We start from the raw sequence: 20,740 nt of genomic DNA, 5'->3' as shown, positions 1-20,740 counted from the left end.
CTCTGTCTCCAAGTTCCCATGTTTAACAGAGAGGCCCAAATTGTACTGCAGCACTTGTCAACAGACACATTTAATTGCTAAGAAAGTACATTGCTGTATGTTCTGTATGTCATTTTGTGTGTGTGTGTGTGTGTGTGTGTGTGTGTGTGTGTGTGTGTGTGTGTGTCCAGTCTCTGACTAAAGACCCTCAGGACTACCCGGATAAGAAGAGTCTCCCCCACGTGCACGTGGCTCTGTGGATCAACTCTCAGGGGGGCAAGAAGGTCAAAGCTGGGGACACCATCTCCTACGTCATCTGCCAGGTACTCCGACCTTCTACTCCGACCGTCTCGTCTCCAGTCGCGTATTCAAATGTCCAACTCGACCTGATGCGACTGCGTTCCCTGCTGACTGTAGCTTTGCGGTTGTTCGTTATTGTGCTAGCGATGTGCGTGTAGCCTATTATAAGCAGGTCCAGAAGTGTCGGCGGTAGAAAGGAGAGTTTTCAAAGCTTTACCCCAAGTGCACATTCTGTTACCCTTGCATGGAGTGGCATAAAGGGCCTGTCATTTCTCTTGCTCAAGCAGCCTTTCCACCAACACGTCAAAAATCCTAACAACTGGCCAATCCAGATGGGTGGCGCCAAGAACATAAAGAACATACTCAAGCGTCAGTCACATAACCATGTTGCTGGTTTTTCTAAAGCCTTGCTCGTCACCTAGTAGCATGATCTGAACAAAGTAGGGCATCGAAACACAAAGGATCACATGGTGTTCACAGAGCGGCAAGACGTGTGTCTGCATAGTGTGTTCGGAACGCTCACGCTCACTTTGGATATGACGTGAAAATAAGTCTTTTAAAGAACCCCCGAGCTGATATCGCCTTTATTTAACCGCTCACTCGGCTTTTCCAAACCATCTGACTGAAGTGATGTGATGTTGAAATCTGACATGATATTCCTCCTGCGGATCTGTGTGACCTTTTTGACCCTTGACCTTTTGACCTCCTGACCCCTTGACCCCTCTGTCTCCTCCCTCAGGACGGCTCTAACCTGGGTGCGAGCCAGCGTGCGTACGCCCTGGAGCAGCTGCAGAAGCAGGAGAGCCTCACGCTGGACACGCAGTACTACCTGGCCCAGCAGGTGCACCCGGTGGTGGGACGCATCTGCGACCCCATCGAGGGCATCGACGGCGTGCTCATCGCCACGTGGCTAGGTACGCACGCCACGCCACGCCACACCACGCCACGCCTGCCTCTCTCTCTCTCCTACAGTTCAGCACTTCATCTATTCTTTCTTTTTCTGTCTGTCTTTTCTTTTCTCTAGACTTTCTCTCTCCTACAGTTCAGCACTTCATCTATTCCTCCTTTTTCTTTTCTCTCTCTCTTTCTTTATTCTCACTCTCTCTCTCTGTCGGGCTTTTTCCTTTATTTGGATGAGAGGTGAAGAAACAGGAGGTGGGAGAAAGAGATCGGGTGGGATCAGGAAATGAGCCCGGACGGACTTGTAACCCGGGATCCCACAAGCCCTTAGTGCAGTAGGGTTCCGTGAGTCTTAGACCCCAGTGCAGCAGGGTTCCGTGGGCCCTTAGACCCCAGTGTAGTAGGGTTCCGTGGGTCTTAGACCCCAGTGCAGTAGGGTTCCGTGGGCCCTTAGACCCCAGTGCAGTAGGGTTCTGTACCCCCCACTCTGTTTCCTCCATGGTAGAGGCGGTCGGTTCTTGCTAGGCGAGTGCAGACTGTAACTCGATGAGGCGGCCGCCCGGTGTGTGTCCCTGCTCTCCGAGCGGCTGCTTTTCCTTTCCATGTAAATCGATGCACATTTCTGCCTGTAGGTGGCAGCAGGTGGTGGGTGTATGTGTCTGCTCTTTAATCCCAGTCGTCCTGCAGTCAACACTATTTTATTTACTCACTTATTCACTTAGCCAAATGACTCTGGGGGGCCTTTGAGCAGGGAGGGGTGTGTGTTGCGGAGGTGATCCCCTGTGTGTGTGTGTGTGTGTGTGTGTGTGTGTGTGTGTGTGTGTGTGTGTGTGTGTGTGTGTGTGTGTGTGTGTGTGTGTGTGTGTGTGTGTGCGTTGCGGAGGTGATCCCCTGTGTGTGTGTGTGTGTGCGTGCGTTGCGGAGGTGATCCCCGTGCTAATAGTGATCCGTGTCACCTGGGAAGAAGGGGCGGGTGTTCAGCTGCTGTTCCTTAATGATTTGATGATCTCAGCTGCCTCCAGGAATCTGATAGCTGTGTGTGTTTTTATTGCCTCCCTCCCAGGACTTGTTCTATATCCAGTTCATTATTAATGTCCCTCTCCATGTCCCTCGCCGTCTTCCCAAGGTCATTCCCAAGGTCATTCCTCACGCAGCGCACTTTTGACAGGTGTCCTGTGTAGTCCTCTAGACCTCTAGAGTGCTTTAGCACACTGGCTGCAGTTGAGGTCATTTGTACCATGTTGTTGATATGATCACGTATTCATCCGTGCGTTTGTATTGCGTGCTTTTCCCCCACGGAGGTAATGAAAAGTGTTGATAAGTTGCCTCGTCCACATATCTCCAGGCGCCATTTTGCTACTGTAAGTGCAGTAGGTGAGATCCCTGAGATCGTCTTTCTCCTGCTGTCTTCAGTGCTCTAACAAGCCAGTGAGTGTGTTCACCAGTGATTGTGTTCACCAGGGAGTGTGTTCACCAGGGAGTGTGTTCACCAGGGAGTGTGTTCACCAGTGAGTGTGTTCACCAGGGAGTGTGTTCACCAGGCAAGCCTTACAGTAGCTGTGACGTCAGCAGGCATCTTTGGGGACGTGGGTGGATCTGTGTATTCACAGTAATATTTTGGTAGCTCCAGTGTGGCCTCTCGGGGACTCTTAAGGGACACTTGGACGCTTAAATGTTGTTAACCTCAGTGAGTGAGATGTTGCTGACTTAGCTGTCCTCTCATTTGCCTGATCCTTTTTTTCTTTTATTAGCCGTTAAACTCACAGTATTAAACGGTTAAAAACTCTTCTCGAAACTCTTCCAAAACTCTTCCAAAACTCCTTTGGTGAAGCGGTGTATTATGAACATTGCTGTGTTGTTGACTTAGCTGCCCTGTGGTTTGCCCGCTGCATTGCTCTGTTGTTGACTTAGCTGCCCTGTGTTTTGCCCGCTGCAGGGCTGGACCCCAGTCAGTTCCGGGCGCAGCAGCGGCTGCAGCGGGAGGACGAGACGGACGGCCTGTTGGGGGCGCCGGCACAGCTGACGGACGAGGAGCGCTACCGCGACTGCGAGAGGTTCTCCTTCACCTGCCCCCAGTGCAGCACCGAGAACATCTACGACAACGTCTTCCAAGGAGCGGTGCGTACACACACACAGGCCCAGTGTGTGTTTCACACGCCGGCTACAAACACACTGGCCACTTTAGTAGTTCACCCACACATATTATTGTTTCAAAAGTTATGCGATTTATATTATACCACGCACATCAAAAACAATTAAAAAATAGAAAAACACTGATTTAGGGAATATGGGTAACTACTGGTAATTGTAGTGTCACACACACACACGCAAATGACTTGTTAGTTGGTTAGTTAGATAGATAGATAGATAGCTAGATAGATAGATACCATATTGATCCCCAAGGGGAAATTCAAGAATTGTTGTACTTCTAAGTAGCTTTGTTGCCATCAACTCTAGTGAAGTGATTAGTTCTCGCTGCCATCATTGCTAAGAGCAGAGGCTGTGTGTTGATGAGTAAGGCGCTGTTGAAGCGTGTGTGTGTGTGTGTGTGAGAGAGCTGCTCTGCCCCATACACAACTTCCAAGGGAGAGAAATTCTCTGGTACTAAAAAACAGAATTGATGACATGACGTTACGTCAGGCCTTATCTACAGTTCGGCAGCCTTTAATAGTTTAGCCCCGTTGCACGGTACCAGATTGCGTCACCGCTGATTAGGCTTGCTAAGATAAATAAATACAAATACCTACCATCTCTAAAAGTAACATTTCAGATTCTAAGCAATTAGATATAAAGTGCTTTGAAAGATAGGATTTTAAGACCAATAGAGGCTTTTTCTTTCTCCCAGTTGTTCTCGCTCTTTCAGAAGCTGTCCTGCACTGGACAACATGGCCTTGGTCTCTGCCGGTAGAGTGTGTAATGTGTGTGTGTGTGTGTGTGTGCACATACAGTACAGTCCCCTCCAAAAGTATTGGAGCACTAAAGTTAACAATATAAGATCATCTTTTGAAAACTGATCTTAATGCCTTCGATGAAAAAATGAGGAAATATTAAATTTTCTTTGTGAATGAATAATGTATTGTAAATAAATAAATGTTTTCCTTAAAATACAGGTGTTAAAATTCCCATAGAGGCTAGCAGATTTTTTATTTGTTTTATTTTTTAAATGCCAATTATTTCATGTATCCGGGACACTATTCTGGTTTGAATTGCATTGAGCTCAACGAGAATGAAACCAGCTAATAGGCTAACTGAAATAAAACCATGCCATGGTCTTGGTATGGTGAAGGGTATGTGTTGATGTGGGGTTATTTTAATTCCAAAGGCCAAGGGGACTGTATCAGGGTGCATAGTGTCCCGGATACATGAAATAACTGGTATTTAAAAAATAAAAGAAATAAAAATCTGCTAGCCTCTATTCACAAAGAAAATGTATATCCTTAAAGGTTGAATATTTCCTATTTTTTTCATTTAAGACATTAAGATCAATTTCCAAAAGATGATTTGATATTGTCAACTATAGCATGTGTTCCATTACTTTTGGAGGGGACTGCATGTGTGTGTGTGTGTGTGTACATGTGCGTGCATGCTGAGAGCAGTCTGTTTGACTCAAGAGCAGTGGCACATATGTTCCGCCACAACACCACCGGGCTGCCCGGAGATGTGCCTGCCTTTTAATCAGCGTATTATGTTCAGGCAGTCTTCTGATGCCAAATATTAGAAAAAAATCGGCCAGATTAACCGGCCTACTGCTACTTTAAAAAAGCAAAAATGTAAACGCTGCCCTGGCTACAATCATGATATGATAATAAGTCTGTTGCCTTTTATGTCAGCAAGTCCTATTTACTGCTATTTTTGCTTTTCTCAGTGTTTTGTGCTTCAGCCCGTTTGTCCCCCTGTATGCAGCGGTAATTGTTGGATGTTGACGCTTCAGAGATCCTTTAGGTGTTGCCTCATTTTGAAACTTGCTCGTATCTGCAGCAACTTAAAGGGCAAGCATGTCTGCTAGCACACACTCCCTCAGCAGAAACATGACCGCCTCCCTCTAGCCTTCTTGTGTGTGTGTGTGTGTGTGTGTGTGTGTGTGTGTGTGTGTGTGTGTGTGTGTGTGTGTGTGTGTGTGTGTGTGTGTGTGTGTGTGTGTGTGTGTGTGTGTGTGTGTGTGTGTGTGTGTGTGTGTGTGTGTGTGTGTGAGAGACTGACTGCTGATGGAACTAAGCGCAGCAGAGCTGGGGGTCGGGCCACAGGTGTTTATGTCCTGTTTTCCTGGCACAAGCCAGCAAGGATGCGGAGCCTCCACGACTCTTATATTTAGCCGTGTGTGTTTAGTGTGTGTGTGTATGTGTGTGCCGTGTTTTGGTGTGTGTGTGTGGAGGGTGGGTGGGGTAGGGGGGTTCGGGGCTTTGGCGTGCCACTCATAAGCACTCTCTCCTGCGCTATGCTCTGGTGGGCATCAGTGGCGGTGCGGGCCGCGTGCCGAGGTCATGGGGGGGGGGGGGGGTGCAGGGGGGTGCAGGGGGGTGCAGGGGCGAGGTCATGGGGAGGGGGGGGGGGGTTAGGGGGGGTGCAGGGCTGCCCTTATCAGTGTCTAATTAAGCGCTTCAGACACAGCTTTCTCTTGTCTCACAGAAACTCATAAAAACATGACATGCACTCCCCCTCTGCCCCAAGGCCTGTCCTCCCCTCAGTCTGGAGAATTCACACTCTCCTGCACACACACACACACACACACACACACACCACATCACACCACTTACTGAAGTCAGGGAAGGTGTCACACACACACACACACACACACACACACACACACACACACACACACACACACACACACGGCTGACTCATAGTGAAGCACTGCACACACACACATGCTTTCTTTGACACCATTTGACATCTCTGTACATCAAGCCCAGCAGTTCACAGGCGAACTGAAAAAGATCCTTCCTTGTTGTCACACCCACACACACACACACACACACACACACACACACACACACACACACACACACACACACTTTTCCATTGAGTGATAAGGCTGAGTATTAATTAGGAAGTTGAGCACATGAGTGGGAGCTGAAGGGAACAGAGGAAAGCCTTGACTCCGCACGGCCCGGGGAGCATAGCGCTCTTGTGTGTGTGTGTGTGTGTGTGTGTGTGTGTGTGTGTGTGTGTGTGTGTGTGTGTGTGTGTGAGAGAGAGAGAGAGAGAGGAAAGCCTTGACTCCGCACGGCCCGGGGAGCATAGCGCTCTTATTATGTGTGTGTGTGTGTGTGTGTGTGTGTGTGTGTGTGTGTGTGTGTGTGTGAGAGGAAAGCCTTGACTCTGTACGGCCCGGAGGGCGTGGCGCTCTTATCGGCCGGCGCTGGCCAGGGGAGAGGAGCGGAGGAATGCACACACACTCTGACCAGAGGAAGAGCAGAGAGGATGGGGGACTTAAGGAGCAACCAGGCGTGCATTGTGTGCTTGTGTGTGTACGTGTGCGTGCATGTGTTTGTGCATGCATGCATGTATGTTAGTGCGCGTGCGAGCGTTCATGCATGTGTGTGTGTGTGTGTGTGTAGGGGAGTGTCTGGTGTGTCCCACATCCCCCATGCACAGTAAAACACAGATTCACCGATTGGACTTTCTGAACTTGGACTGGATGGAATGTCCATCAATAACATCAGATGCCCGTTGTCCAGTGAACAGGCCTTCAGATGCCCGTTGTCCAGTGAACAGGCCTTCAGATGCCCGTTGTCCAGTGAACAGGCCTTCAGATGCCCGTTGTCCAGTGAACAGGCCTTCAGATGCCCAGTGTCCAGTGAACAGGCGGCTCTTGCATCGTGCATAGTTAGGTGTTCCAAATGTCCGGTTATGTTGTTCAGACATGGCACGGACCAACCGTTTAGTATTCGCGTAACCTCCGGTTTTACATGTGTGTCTGAAAGCGACTTCTCTCAGTAACTCATCAGTGGAACATTTCCATAATGGTCGCCTTTTGATCTCTCTCTCCCTCTCTTTCTCTCTCTCTCTCTCTATCTGTGTTTCTCTCTATCTCTCTCTCTCTCTCTCTCTCTCTCTCTCTCTCTCTCGTTCATCAGTGGGGCATTTTAAATCATATTGCCTTTGCCTCTGTTTCCTCCCCATTGTGGCTGTGCTCCTCTAAGAAACACAAACTTCCTTGAGGACACCACAGGGATCATGCTGGACAGCAGTGGCGGTGGCGGTGATGGCGGTGGCGGTGGCGGTGATGGTGGCGGTGATGGTGGCTGTGATGGTGGTGATGGTGGTCCTCAACAGCCCACTCCGACCACTCAGCCCGTCCCACTGAAAGTGCTGGCGCTGTCCAAAGCTCCCCCTCTCTGTCAGAAAGAGCCGGAGAGCAGCATGGAGGGTATTCTTGTGCTGTCAGCAGCGAGAGGAGCGTGAGGCCTAAATGGTGCGCTACCCACTGGGCTGTTCCCCTGCAGGCAGTAAGGCGGACGGCCGTGGGGCCTAAATGGCCTGCTACCCAACTGGGCTGGTCCCCTTTGGGTGTTATGGCAGACGGACAGAAGCACCAGGACTGGTTGTTGGTGTGGGGGAGTGTTTGGTGACTTAAAAAGAATTTGAGTGCTTGATTGGTCGTCTTCTCTTGACTGTCGGCCTGTATGTGTGTGTCTGCGTTTGTGTGTTTGTGTGTTTGTTTGGGTAGGTGGTTTGGTCACAGGGGCCATCACACAATGCTGGATTCTTTATCAAATGTGGAATTAGAATGATATTCTTATAAAGTGATGCCCAACGATATTGTTCTTCATGTCACTGTTATAGTTTATGTGTGAATGTTATCATTCGTGTTTACGAGAACGATATTTGTTTATAGTTATCGTTACAGCTATCGTTGTTGGTGTGAGCGGCCCTATAGCCATACATTTAGTTGTGCCATTAAATGACTGCTACTGCTGCCTCTGCAGGGGACGCTGATTGAGCCGAGTCTGCTGCGATGCTGCCATGTGTCCTGTGGGGGGCGCCCTGTGGACCAGCACACCCAGATCAGCAACAAGCTGCTGCTGGACATCCGCCGCCACATCAGGAAGTACTACAGCGTGAGTACTCACACACACACACACACACACACACACAGACACATCCGCCGCCACATCAGGAAGTACTACAGCGTGAGTACTCTGAGCCCTGCACGCATGCACACACACACACACACACACACACACACACACACACACACACACACACACACACACATCCGCCGCCACATCAGGAAGTACTACAGCGTGAGTACTCTGAGCCCTGCACGCATGCACACACACACACACACACAATCAATGCACACATGCGTACTCACACACACACTCACACACACTCAATGCACATATGCGTGCAAACACACACTCAGTATGCATGCATGTGCACACACACACACACACACACATACACACACTCAACATGCACGCATCATCATCCTCTCTCCTAACATCTCTAACACTCTCACTAGCAGTAAACTTTTTTCCCCTTTTTACTCACTCTCCTTGAACTTTGTCAGATTTACGAGATTCAGTACTTAGTGCTCACTCCAAGGTCGCCCATCTTACTGAAGCTTGATTGCTGTTTGCTCTTCAACTGAAAAATTACTTTTAGTAAGTTTCAGTCAGATGAAAATAGATAAAATAATATATAAATGCACACACACACACACACAGCAACACACTCAACAACACACACACAGACACACACAGCAACACACACATACTACAGAAATGTCCAGACGCATTTGCATGTGTATACAGTACATACACCACATCCCTCCACACATATTTGCCCACTGTACAGAAGGAAGCACTTTCATGCTTCTATACTTCAGCTCCTACCAGCTGGCCATCAATTATGTGGATGTGGGAATCCGTCCCCCAGTTTGTGGGTGCCTCACTGCTAAGAGATCTCAGAGGCCTGGAAATCAGGCGTCAGGCGGCCCCGATGCCGACAGTCACAAATTCCAGATGAAGTCTGTGAAGTAGCGGTGCGGAGCGCGGCGTTAGCGGTGCCTGATTGACCCGAGACAGACGCCACTCTCAAGTGATTGTGATTGTAGTGGGCGGGCGAGGGGCTCGTCGCCCTGTTTCATTTGCATGCGCCGCTGTCTGCTGCGTTTGTTTGTTTGCCTCCTGTTTGGCTCCTCATCCATGTGAGAGATGCTAGCGTTAGCCGCTAGTTAGCCTCTCGGTGTTAGCTGCCGCAGCTCCCGAGCGATGGCCTCCCGCCGGGGCACAAAAGGCTTTTAGCCTCAAACCCCTCCTTCCTCCAAACCCCCCTCACACCTCGCACCTTTCAGTCGCTCCCTAATGTTTGTGGTTATAGTGTTTTGCACCAGAGACTTGACAGGTCGCATAGCTAACAGTCCTGCCCCCCCCCATTCTAATGTCAGGGGCACGTGTATGCTAGTGAACATCATACATCACAGGATCTGATTTGTGCCATGGGGAAGGTGACGGGTGGACTGTCGGCGTGTTGAAGTGTTAGCTCACCTACGGGGGGGGCTTGGTGTAAGTGTGCTGCCACGGGTCAGCTGGGTGAGCGTGATCCTAACGAGGCCGCTGCGTTAAGCTCCCGCAGGAGTAGAGGATTGGTGGACATCTCCCTCTGGCAGGGCTGGACTGGGCCATGTGGGCACACCCACTATGATTGGTCAGACACATTCCCTGCAGAATAGAAATATGTGTGCATTCTATGCCTAGTGTTCTGCGTTCTTGCGATGGTTCTGGATCATTCAGTAGTAGTACAGTAGCGTCATCATTCAGTAGTAGTACAGTAGCGTCATCATTCAGTAGTAATTCAGTAGCGTCATCATTCAGTAGTAATACAGTAGCGTCATCATTCAGTAGTAATTTAGTAGCGTCATCATTCAGTAGTAATATGTGACTCTCCACGGCAAAACCAGTCACATTGTTCAAATGTTCAAAATTACAGTTATTAAGTTTTCATGAAAGGGCATAATCAACCTTCAAAACAATGCCTAATGATTTGAACATCATATTACTGAAATATAAACATTCAAAGGAGTTGAGTTCATCCTGTCATGCCAAGAGAGAAACGGAGAAATCTGCCTCTGAAGTTGACTGTCGGCTCAACACTCACAAACGATTTGTAAGGTTGCAGCTACTTCAAGATTTACGGTACTTACTTGTATTTACAACGGCACAGCACGTGGATAGCTTGGTGGTCGTCAATGTGTGCATTTACCGTAAACATTAGAGTAGAGGGACAAAAACGAGACGCCGCTAACATTCTGCTGGAGTTAAATTTCTTACCTCAAGAAACTCACGTTTTTAGACTAGAAAAGTTAAGTTTTTCAGCGAAATGTATCCACGGCCGTACAGTGTAGACCTCCCACTGTTTCAAAACACACACAAAAAAAATCCCTGGTTTTAGCACAAGTTACATAAATGGTCATTTTTCTTGGAAACGCCTGTTGCGACGAGACAAGTTTTGCCGTGGAGAGTCACATATAGTAGCGTCATCATTCAGTAGTAATTTAGTAGCGTCATCATTCAGTAGTAATTTAGTAGCGTCATCATTCAGTAGCGTCATCATTCAGTAGTAATACAGTAGCGTCATCATTCAGTAGTAATATAGTAGCCTCATCATTCAGTAGTAATTTAGTAGCGTCATCATTCAGTAGTAATTTAGTAGCGTCATCATTCAGTAGCGTCATCATTCAGTAGTAATATGGTAGCATCATCATTCAGTAGTAATTTAGTAGCATCATCATTTAGTTGTGCCGCAGATTAACAGACAGAAGCCGGGCTTAATTTAAATGTTTGGCTCCGTAGACCAGCAGTCTACTCATAATTTTGAGAAATGCTCTGGGAACGAAACGTTAATATGTTCTGAGCATCTGTATTTCAGTTTAGTGCTCTGTATCAGTAGATGTCAAATAAAGTCAAAATGTACACATGCTGAATACTGAAATGTACTGTATGTATCCACTATGTGTAATGATATAAGTGAATGTGTAATGAGATTTACCCCCAACCACTAGAGGGCTGCAGTTCTGGTATAGCTACCTGCTAACTACAATGTGTGTGTGTGATCAGAACATCAGTAGATGGAGATAATGAAGTCATGCTGAACTTGTATGCTGACGGAGTTTATTAAATAAAATAAGTTTCTTTACAAAGCCTTGTTACGTAGTACAGTAGTATCATTACACCAGGTGTCCAGTATAAGAGGATGTAAATCTTAGAAACAGTGATAATGCAGAAGTTGTGTGTCTTTCTTCTAAAAGAATGGTCCAGAGTAATCTGAATAAGAATGTTCTGATAGTTGGGTGGTGTTGGTGAGGTTCTGGAACGCGGCCCGTGTGCAGGTTTGGGTGTGGTGGTGGTGGTGGTGATGGGGGTGGATGGGTGGTGGTTTGGTGATGATGGTGGATGGGTGGCCAACTCTCCCACAGTGCTGTGCAGAAATCAATTAGCGGTGTGAATGTAGCCACCTCCCTCAGCAGTCCTGAGTCTCTCGCTCCCATTGTCACACCGAGGGAAACAGCTGCTGGCTTTGAATGCTAACACCCCCACTTTCTCTCTTGCTCTCACTCTCTCTTGCGCTCTCTCTCTCTCTCTCTCTCTCTCTCTCTCTCTCTCTCTCTCTCTCTCTCTCTCTCTCTCTCTCTCTCTCTCTCTCTCTCTCTCTCTCCCTCTCTCTCCCTCTCTCACACACACACACACACAGACACACTCACACACACCAGGCTTAGCCTGAGCAGATCCCCTCCCTCTGCCAGTGCCATGAAGAGGGGTAATATTGTGTAATTAAGGATTCCTTTCAGCAGAGGGGAGAGCTCAAATAGAGCTGTTTGTTCGGGGAGATAGAGGGAGAAAGCCCGTCGGTGAGACGACGCAGGGGGAAGGGGGGGGGGGGGGGTGAGCGGGCGACGGAGAGAAAGGGAGCTGCTGAGTGGCTTACATGGTTACAGATTGGAAGTCGGAGTCTTGTTTGTGGAGTTTCCTGTCGAACAGCAGCAGTGAGGCATTAATCACCAGAGAAATTACAGCCGTGTCCACCATTCACCCCCCCCCCCCCCCCACACACACACACACACACCACCACCAACCCCCCACACCATTATCAATAAGGAGAAAAGGCAAATACACACTTTCTTCTCTCTCTCTCCACCCCACCTTATCTCACACACTGTCTTTCTCTCTCACACACTCCCTCTCTTCTCTCTCTCTCTTCCTCACTCCTGTCATCCCTTCCTTGCCTCCCCTGCCGTCTTCAGTCAAATGAGTAGTGTGGCCCCCCTTGTATTTACCCCCATTCTAATGTGGGTTGCCATGGCGTTTAACAAATTATTGCAATTATGTTCGTCACGCGGGTCGCCCTTGGTAACAGGCTGGGGGAATAGAGGGATTGAAGGAGAAGAAGAAAAAACGAGAGAAAGGAGGAGGGGGGAAAGAGGTGATAATCCTGTTTTGAACAAAAGGTCAAATTGCTGAATAGAAAAGGCTTGATTAAGCCAAAGATGTCCAAAGTGGACGTGGTTTCTGCCCCATTCAGGCTCTCGCCAGAGCCGCGGCTGCCGGCCTGTAAGTACATCTGTTGATTACTGAAGTACAAAGCCACCCGAGCCTGTTGTCTGGAGGCTTTTTTTTTATTATTTTTTTTCCCGCCGCGGCTTGCTGTAATCGCAGCCGTTTGAAGCGAGTGAGAGGGAGTGTGAGACGGGGCGAGCGAGCGAGCGAGTGAGCAAGGCCCAGCCACTGGAGGCGCTTAAAGAAGAGAAGTGAAGCAGCTGGATTAAGGGCACAGCCGTGTGTGTGTGTGTGTGTGTGTGTGTGTGTGTGTGTGTGTGTGTGTGTGTGTGTGTGTGTGTGTGTGTGTGTGTGTGTGTGTGTGTGTGTGTGTGTGTGTGTGTGTGTGTGTGTGTGTGTGTGTGTGTGTGTGTGTGTGTGTGAGTGTGATGGGAGAGGCCAGTGGAGAGAAAAAAAGAGGGCAGGTGGATTTCTGGCGAGGATGTCTTTGCATTCCTTCATGGTGAAAGATTTGAGGGGAAAAAAGGAGTAAATGGTTGATGTGCTCTCCAGTGAGTAGCTCTGGGGTTAATGGCGCCCCTCGTTACTGTTACCGATAGCCGAACAACTTTGGCTTGATTTGGCAGGTGGAGTGGTGAGGTGGGGCGTGAGATCTGAGAAGAGAAGAGCACGTTGAAAGGAGATTGGATAATTGTAGGAGGATTATGATTGAGGAAAGAGAGAATGGAATATAGAAGATGGAGAAGAGGAGGCATATGATGAAGGGAAGAGAGAATGGAATATAGAAGATAGAGAAGAGGAGGCATATGATGAAGGGAAGGAGAGAATGGAATATAGAAGATGGAGAAGAGGAGGCATATGATGAAGAGAAGGAGAGAATGGAATATAGAAGATGGAGAAGAGGAGGCATATGATGAAGAGAAGGAGGATAGAAGAAAGGGAACAGCATACAGGAGTGAGGAAAGAAAGAAGGAGAGAAGGAGAGAAAAGGGAGATGATTGAGGGAGTGGAAGGAACAGAACAGGAAAAGGGAGATGGAGAAGAGAGATCTCGAACACAGGACTGAGGGGAGAAATGTGCAAAGAGAGATGGTTGTGTGAAGATTAGGGATGTGATGAATGATCAATGTAAAGGTACACTATGCAAGATTTGTATCTGAATATAGCCTGCAATGCCAATGTGATGGTAGACAACTTGTAGTAGGGGAATCGTTCACCTAGCATAGCCATTAGGGGTGATACATGATGAGACATGATCGATTACTCGATCTACGTTTGAATATCAAATAGTTAATTAAAATACCGTTTTAGCCATATCTCAATTTCTCTGTTCTATGTTTTTCCCCACTCTTAATTAAGACACCAATAGTTCATGTAACGCTTCATTCAGCCTGAAGGTGGCGCTGTATATGTGCGACTTACAGTGTTCTCTAAAATAACAAAAGAAGAAAAGACACTGCCTGCTGCCTAGCGAGTCACCTGGTATAGGCTACAAACTTTGTTTCAGACGGCCTAGCAAGATAGCTATACAAAACGTCGCTATTAGCATGCTAAGCATTCGTGTGCGTGGTGTTCAGTGCCTATAGAGGAGTGTGATTAGCGTGGTGTTCAGTGCCTATAGAGGAGTGTGATTAGCGTGGTGTTCAGTGCCTATAGAGGAGTGTGATTAGCGTGGTGTTCAGTGCCTATAGAGGAGTGTGAGAGGAGCGTAGTGTTCAGTGCCTATAGAGGAGTGTGATTAGCGTGGTGTTCAGTGCCTATAGAGGAGTGTGAGAGGAGCGTAGTGTTCAGTGCCTATAGAGGAGTGTGATTAGCGTGGTGTTCAGTGCCTATAGAGGAGTGTGATTAGCGTGGTGTTCAGTGCCTATAGAGGAGTGTGATTAGCGTAGTGTTCAGTAACTATAGAGGAGGAGTGTGATTAGCGTAGTGTTCAGTGCCTATAGAGGAGTGTGATTAGCGTGGTGTTCAGTGCCTATAGAGGAGGAGTGTGATTAGCGTGGTGTTCAGTGCCTATAGAGGAGTGTGATTAGCGTGGTGTTCAGTGCCTATAGAGGAGTGTGTGATTAGCGTGGTGTTCAGTGCCTATAGAGGAGTGTGATTAGCGTAGTGTTCAGTAACTATAGAGGAGGAGTGTGATTAGCGTAGTGTTCAGTGCCTATAGAGGAGTGTGATTAGCGTGGTGTTCAGTGCCTATAGAGGAGGAGTGTGATTAGCGTGGTGTTCAGTGCCTATAGAGGAGGAGTGTGATTAGCGTGGTGTTCAGTGCCTATAGAGGAGTGTGATTAGCGTAGTGTTCAGTAACTATAGAGGAGGAGTGTGATTAGCGTAGTGTTCAGTGCCTATAGAGGAGTGTGATTAGCGTGGTGTTCAGTGCCTATAGAGGAGTGTGATTAGCGTAGTGTTCAGTGCCTATAGAGGAGTGTGATTAGCGTAGTGTTCAGTGCCTATAGAGGAGGAGTGTGTGAGTGTGTGTGAGGGGGGAGGGGAGCGTGGTGTTGAGTGTGTGTGAGGGGGGAGGGGAGCGTGGTGTTCAGTGTGTGAGGGGGGAGGGGGGAGGGGAGCGTGGTGTTCAGTGTGTGTGAGGGGGGAGGGGAGCGTGGTGTTCAGTGTGTGTGAGGGGGGAGGGGAGCGTGGTGTTCAGTGTGTGTGAGGGGGAGGGGAGCGTGGTGTTCAGTGTGTGTGAGGGGGGAGGGGAGCGTGGTGTTCAGTGTGTGAGGGGGGAGGGGAGCGTGGTGTTCAGTGCCTATAGAGGTGTGTGTGAGTGTGTGTGAGGGGGGAGGGGAGCGTGGTGTTCAGTGTGTGAGGGGGGAGGGGAGCGTGGTGTTCAGTGTGTGTGAGGGGGAGAGGAGCGTGGTGTTCAGTGTGTGTGAGGGGGGAGGGGGGAGGGGAGCGTGGTGTTCAGTGTGTGAGGGGGGAGGGAGGGTGGTGTTCAGTGTGTGAGGGGGGAGGGGAGCGTGGTGTTCAGTGTGTGTGAGGGGGGAGGGGAGCGTGGTGTTCAGTGTGTGTGAGGGGGGAGGGGAGCGTGGTGTTCAGTGTGTGTGAGGGGGAGGGGAGCGTGGTGTTCAGTGTGTGTGAGGGGGGAGGGGAGCGTGGTGTTCAGTGTGTGAGGGGGGAGGGGAGCGTGGTGTTCAGTGTGTGTGAGGGGGGAGGGGAGCGTGGTGTTCAGTGTGTGTGAGGGGGGAGGGGAGCGTGGTGTTCAGTGTGTGTGAGGGGGGAGGGGGGAGGGGAGCGTGGTGTTCAGTGTGTGTGAGGGGGGAGGGGAGTGTGGTGTTCAGTGTGTGTGAGGGGGGAGGGGAGCGTGGTGTTCAGTGTGTGAGGGGGGAGGGGAGCGTGGTGTTCAGTGTGTGTGAGGGGGGAGGGGAGCGTGGTGTTGAGTGTGTGTGAGGGGGGAGGGGAGCGTGGTGTTGAGTGTGTGTGAGGGGGGGGGGAGCTGGTGTTGAGTGCGGTGCTCTGATCTGGGGGCGCTGGGCTCAACCTGCTGTTTGGTTAAATGAGGTGGAACTCATGTGACATGTGCAGCAGTGGCCGTGTTCACTGTGTCAGGTATCGACTGGTGTAATTATGCAATTATGCCCTTTATCTGCCACACTCTCCTCTCCGCCGCCGCAAGCTCGTCCAATTAGATGCTTTTTTCTCTCTCGTGCTCCTGTTTTTTTCTCCCTCTCCCACTTTTTCCTCTTTCTTCCTCCTCAGTTACACTCAGACCCTTGGAAGAGTGTCTCTTAAATCAGTAGTCATGTTGTGTGTGTGCGAGTGTGTGTGTGTGCGTGTGCGCGCTTGATTTAAACTATCAGTTTAATTGCTGTGGTGTATTGAAGCAGAGCAGAGCAGAGCAGAATAGATTAAAGAAATATAATGGCTGTTTGTGTCTATACTGTATATATTATTTAGCAGAATAGAATAGAGAAATATAGTAATGGCTGTTTGGGTCTATACTGTATGTATTCTTTTCTTAAGATGCTTCACGGGATGATGCTGTGTGATTGGGATGCTCTGGGATGTGCGCAGTAGATTGTGTGCGGTCAGGTGTGTGTTAGGTTGTTAGTTATGTGTAAAAGTGGTTTTGTGTGTGTGTGTGTGTGTGTGTGTGTGTGTGTGTGTGTGTGTGTGTGTGTGTGTGTGTGTGTGTGTGTGTGTGTGTGTGTGTGTGTGTGTGTGTGTGTGTGTGTGTGTGTGTGTGTGTGTGTGTGTGTGTGTGTGTGTGTGTGTGTGTGTGTGTGTGTGTGTGTGGAGAGCTGAGGTGCAGGGTGTTTCTCCAGGGCAGTCTTTTGAGGTCTAGTGTGCACTGTGAACCACTCTGTGTGTGTGTGTGAGAATCACTCCGTGTGTGCACTCATTCCAGAGTGCTGGGTTCTGGGTCAGTGGGCAGGTGCAGCGGAGGGGAAGTAGGGCATCATGGGTAAATTCTTTTGGCCATCTTCCCATAGTTACTTGTCACCGGAGTTCAGCGGAGCCGTCTCGGGTCACTTTATGACTTGGAGGTTTGTTTCTGCAGCAGCTGGTTTGTGGGTGTGTGTCTCTTCCTCATTCTTGCCAGTCGTCTGCTCATCGCTGTGTGCTCGGCGGGCTCGTCTTCCTCACTCTACTCCATCCTTCCTCACGTGCCTCCATCTCTACTCCATCCTTCCTCACGTGCCTCCATCTCCATCCATCTCTACTCCATCCTTCCTCACTCTACTCCATCCTTCCTCACTCTATTCCATCCTCACTCTACTCAATCCATCCTCATGTGTCTCTACTCTACTCCATCCTTCCTCACTCTACTCCATCCTTCCTCACTCTACTCCATCCTTCCTCATGTGTCTCTACTCTACTCCATCCTTCCTCACTCTACTCCATCCTTCCTCATGTGTCTCCATCTGTTCTCCAGCCCACAGTGGTCACTGCAAATCATCTCTATTGCTCTGACCATTTTTTTTTCGCATTGCAAAAGTAGAACATTTAAACATTTGGATTATATACATAATCTCACTCCTTCTCTCTCTCCTCTCTCTCCTCTCTTGCCTCTCTTCTTTCTCTCCTCTCTCCTTCTCTCTCTCCCCTTCTCTCTCCTCCCCTCTCTCTCTCTCTCTCTCTCTCTCTCTCTCTCTCTCTCTCTCTCTCTCTCTCTCTCTCTCCTTCTCTCTCTCTCTCTCCCCTCTCTCTCTCCTCTCTCTCCTCTCTCGCTGGCTTCCTGAGCCCATGGGAACATTTGTGTTGTCTTAGGTCTGGGTCTCACACAGTAACAATGAGGGCCCGAGAGACAAACACAGTGATGTGATAACTTGCGTACACACACACACACACACACACACTCTCTCTCTCTCTCTCTCTCTCTAGCCACACACACACACACTCACACACACTCTCTCCAAAATGAAAATCAAACAGCACACATATGTCAAGATTCAATTACGGCTCCCGTCTCAGAGATAATTATCCTCAGCAGCCCTCGCCGGCCGACACCCACGGGATTAATTAGGAAATTAAACGGGCCTATTGATACTGATAGGCTTGTGCGTCAGGACAATAGCGGACCCACGCGTGTGTGTGTGTGTTTGTCCACGCCGGACAGGTAGATAAGACTGGGAGGCCGTTGGCTTTAACGCGAACGGAATACACCGACGATAAGCTTCAAAGAGGCCCTCCACAGTTAATCAAACTGCAGGAAATGGGACCAAATTAAACCATCCACAACTGTGTATGTGTGTGTGTACACATGTGTGTTTGTGTGTGTGTGTATGTACATGTGTGTGTGTGTGTGTGTGTGTGTGTGTGTGTGTAGGAGGGATACTGTATGCCTCCTCCATCTCTGTCTCTCTCTCTGCTGTCGGCCTTATCTGTTTCTGCTCTAGTCTGTTCAGTAGTCGTCAGCTGTACCATGCCAATAACATCTGGTGCACTTTCCTCTACTCTCTCTCTCTCTCTCTCTCTCTCTCTCTCTCTCTCTCTCTCCTCACTAGCCTGCTTGCCTTCTCTCCTCTCTCTGTTCTTCGTTTCTGTCTGTCTCTTGCGGCACCTTTGTTAGCTTAGTAAAGTGTCATTAAAGTTTTGTTAAAACTGTCAGTGTTGTTAAACTCCTTAAAGTCCTTAAAAACCAGACTTCCTTCTCAAACGTGGCAATGTACTGAGTAACTTTGAGACATGTTAACACTAACATTCAGTGAAAGTGAAACATGTAAAACTAGGCTAATGGGAAAAAAAGAACGACCTTAATGTCCAAGTGAACTCTTGACGTCGGAGCTTTTTATTGTGCCCATGTATTGAAAGGAACGGTCTTTGCTGTTGCAGAGCATTGCTCTAGTGTGTGTGTGTGTGTGTTTGTTCTAGTTTAATAATCCTTGTTGTCTGATGCAGACAGATATTGAAAATGGCCACCTGATCCGCTTTTGATGTTCTCTTTTGTCAGGCTACTGTTGTTGTTGTTGTTGTTGTTGTTGTTGTTGTTGTTTTGGGAAGCAGTCGTGTTTTTCTTCCCGTGCATACACTAGTAGTGGTCATCACAAAAGAGAAGTTTTTAGCAGACCTCAGCATGACTACCATGACTGTCCTGTGTGTGTGTGTGTGTGTGTGTGTGTGTGTGTGTGTGTGTGTGAGAAGGCTTGTCAGCTCGTGTTTATCTCTTATTGTCCTCTCCCTCCCTCTGTACTCTCACTTTCTCCCTCCCTGTGTGTGTGTGTGTGTGTGTGTGTGTGTGTGTGTGTGTGTGAAGCAAGTGGGAGAAGGGGAACGTGGGGGTTTGTGTTAAGCTGTGTGTGTGTGTTAGGGAGAGAGTATCTGCACATAAAGGTCTATAAAGCTGTACTGACCCTTTAGTTTAGTGTGTGTGTGTGTGTGTGTGTGCGTGTGTGTGTGCGCAGTGGGCTGTCATTACAGCAGAAGGCAGGGTAATGTGGGTAATACCCTGCTAATGACACGTCGGCCTCAGTCAGGGGGCGGAGGAGGAGGAGGAGGAGCCTGCACCTGTCCTGGGCCTTATTCACACACACACACACACACACACGGCCACTCTCTCATTAATATACACACAAATGTGTACACATACACACGTTCTCACACACATCATTCTCACATACACTACCCTGCCTATCCACACACTCTTACTGGGTCACTGTCATTACTATGCACACGCATAGTACCTAACCATAAACACTCTCACACACACATACACACATGCCCAACCATACATGCACAGCACATAGGTATGCACACAACACACCCTGTTAATAAATATTCAACCACACACACACACACACACACACACACACACACACACACACTCAAAGCACACAGCACACCAGGTCATGTTCTCACTCATGCACCAATAGTCAAACATAGTCTCATTGCTCATGGATGACAAACACACACACTCTAGAATTTTGATATACAGTCATTCACCTTTGAACACACACACACAGAGACACACACAGAAATTGACTACATTTACGGTACCCTGCAGAATTATTGGCACCCCTGGTAAAGTTGATTAAAAACAGGTATTTTTTGAAAATCATTTTTCGGTGATTGTGATCTCACAATAAAAGCAATGAGGAAAAATTCAACCTTGAAGGAAAGTAAATGTATTCTGAGAAAAAAAAAATCTTTTGAAGAAAGAAAAATGTGAATATTTTAACAAACGCATGTGCCACCCCTACTCAGTCTTACATGTATATATACAAAGTGTAAAAGCAGCATTTCCCATTTTATTTACAACTTCTCTTAGTTAATAAGAGCATCTGTGACCTTTCAGCTGTAGTCCATGATTTTGTTCTTCACTAACGTACCTTTCAGCAATAGTCCATGACTTCCTCTCTCTCTCTCTCTCTCTCTCTCTCTCTTTCTCTTAATTCAATTAAATTCAATTCAAAGGTAGCTTTATCGGCATGACTCATTGAAGCAGCTTTGCCAAAGCCAACATGCAACAAAACAAACAGATAAAATTAAATATGTGCTTGGGTACAATATGATCAATACATAAAAATTAAGAAAAGAAACTAAAAAAAAAGAAAACAAATAGGGGCTTGCATTAATCATTTAGGGGGGAAAGTAATACATCTCGGTACAGTAAGCTAAAGGCCCCCC

General features: G+C 48.2%; 1 protein-coding gene across 1 annotated transcript in view; it reads left to right on the top strand.

Annotated features, from left to right (window-relative positions):
- Nucleotides 1–20,740, top strand: part of pola1 (polymerase (DNA directed), alpha 1) — a 92,832-nt gene that overhangs the window by 50,645 nt on the left and 21,447 nt on the right. The window contains exons 31-34 of the mRNA XM_062521316.1: nt 171–302; nt 1,019–1,193; nt 3,116–3,297; nt 8,109–8,240. Of these exons, the coding sequence (XP_062377300.1) occupies nt 171–302; nt 1,019–1,193; nt 3,116–3,297; nt 8,109–8,240 (621 nt within the window). The remainder of the gene's footprint in view (nt 1–170; nt 303–1,018; nt 1,194–3,115; nt 3,298–8,108; nt 8,241–20,740) is intronic.

Source organism: Sardina pilchardus, chromosome 19 (assembly GCF_963854185.1).
Source record: "Sardina pilchardus chromosome 19, fSarPil1.1, whole genome shotgun sequence".
NCBI lineage: Eukaryota > Metazoa > Chordata > Actinopteri > Clupeiformes > Clupeidae > Sardina > Sardina pilchardus.
The sequence above is the reverse complement of the archived record's forward strand: the minus strand, read 5'-3'. Positions and strand labels throughout refer to the sequence as shown.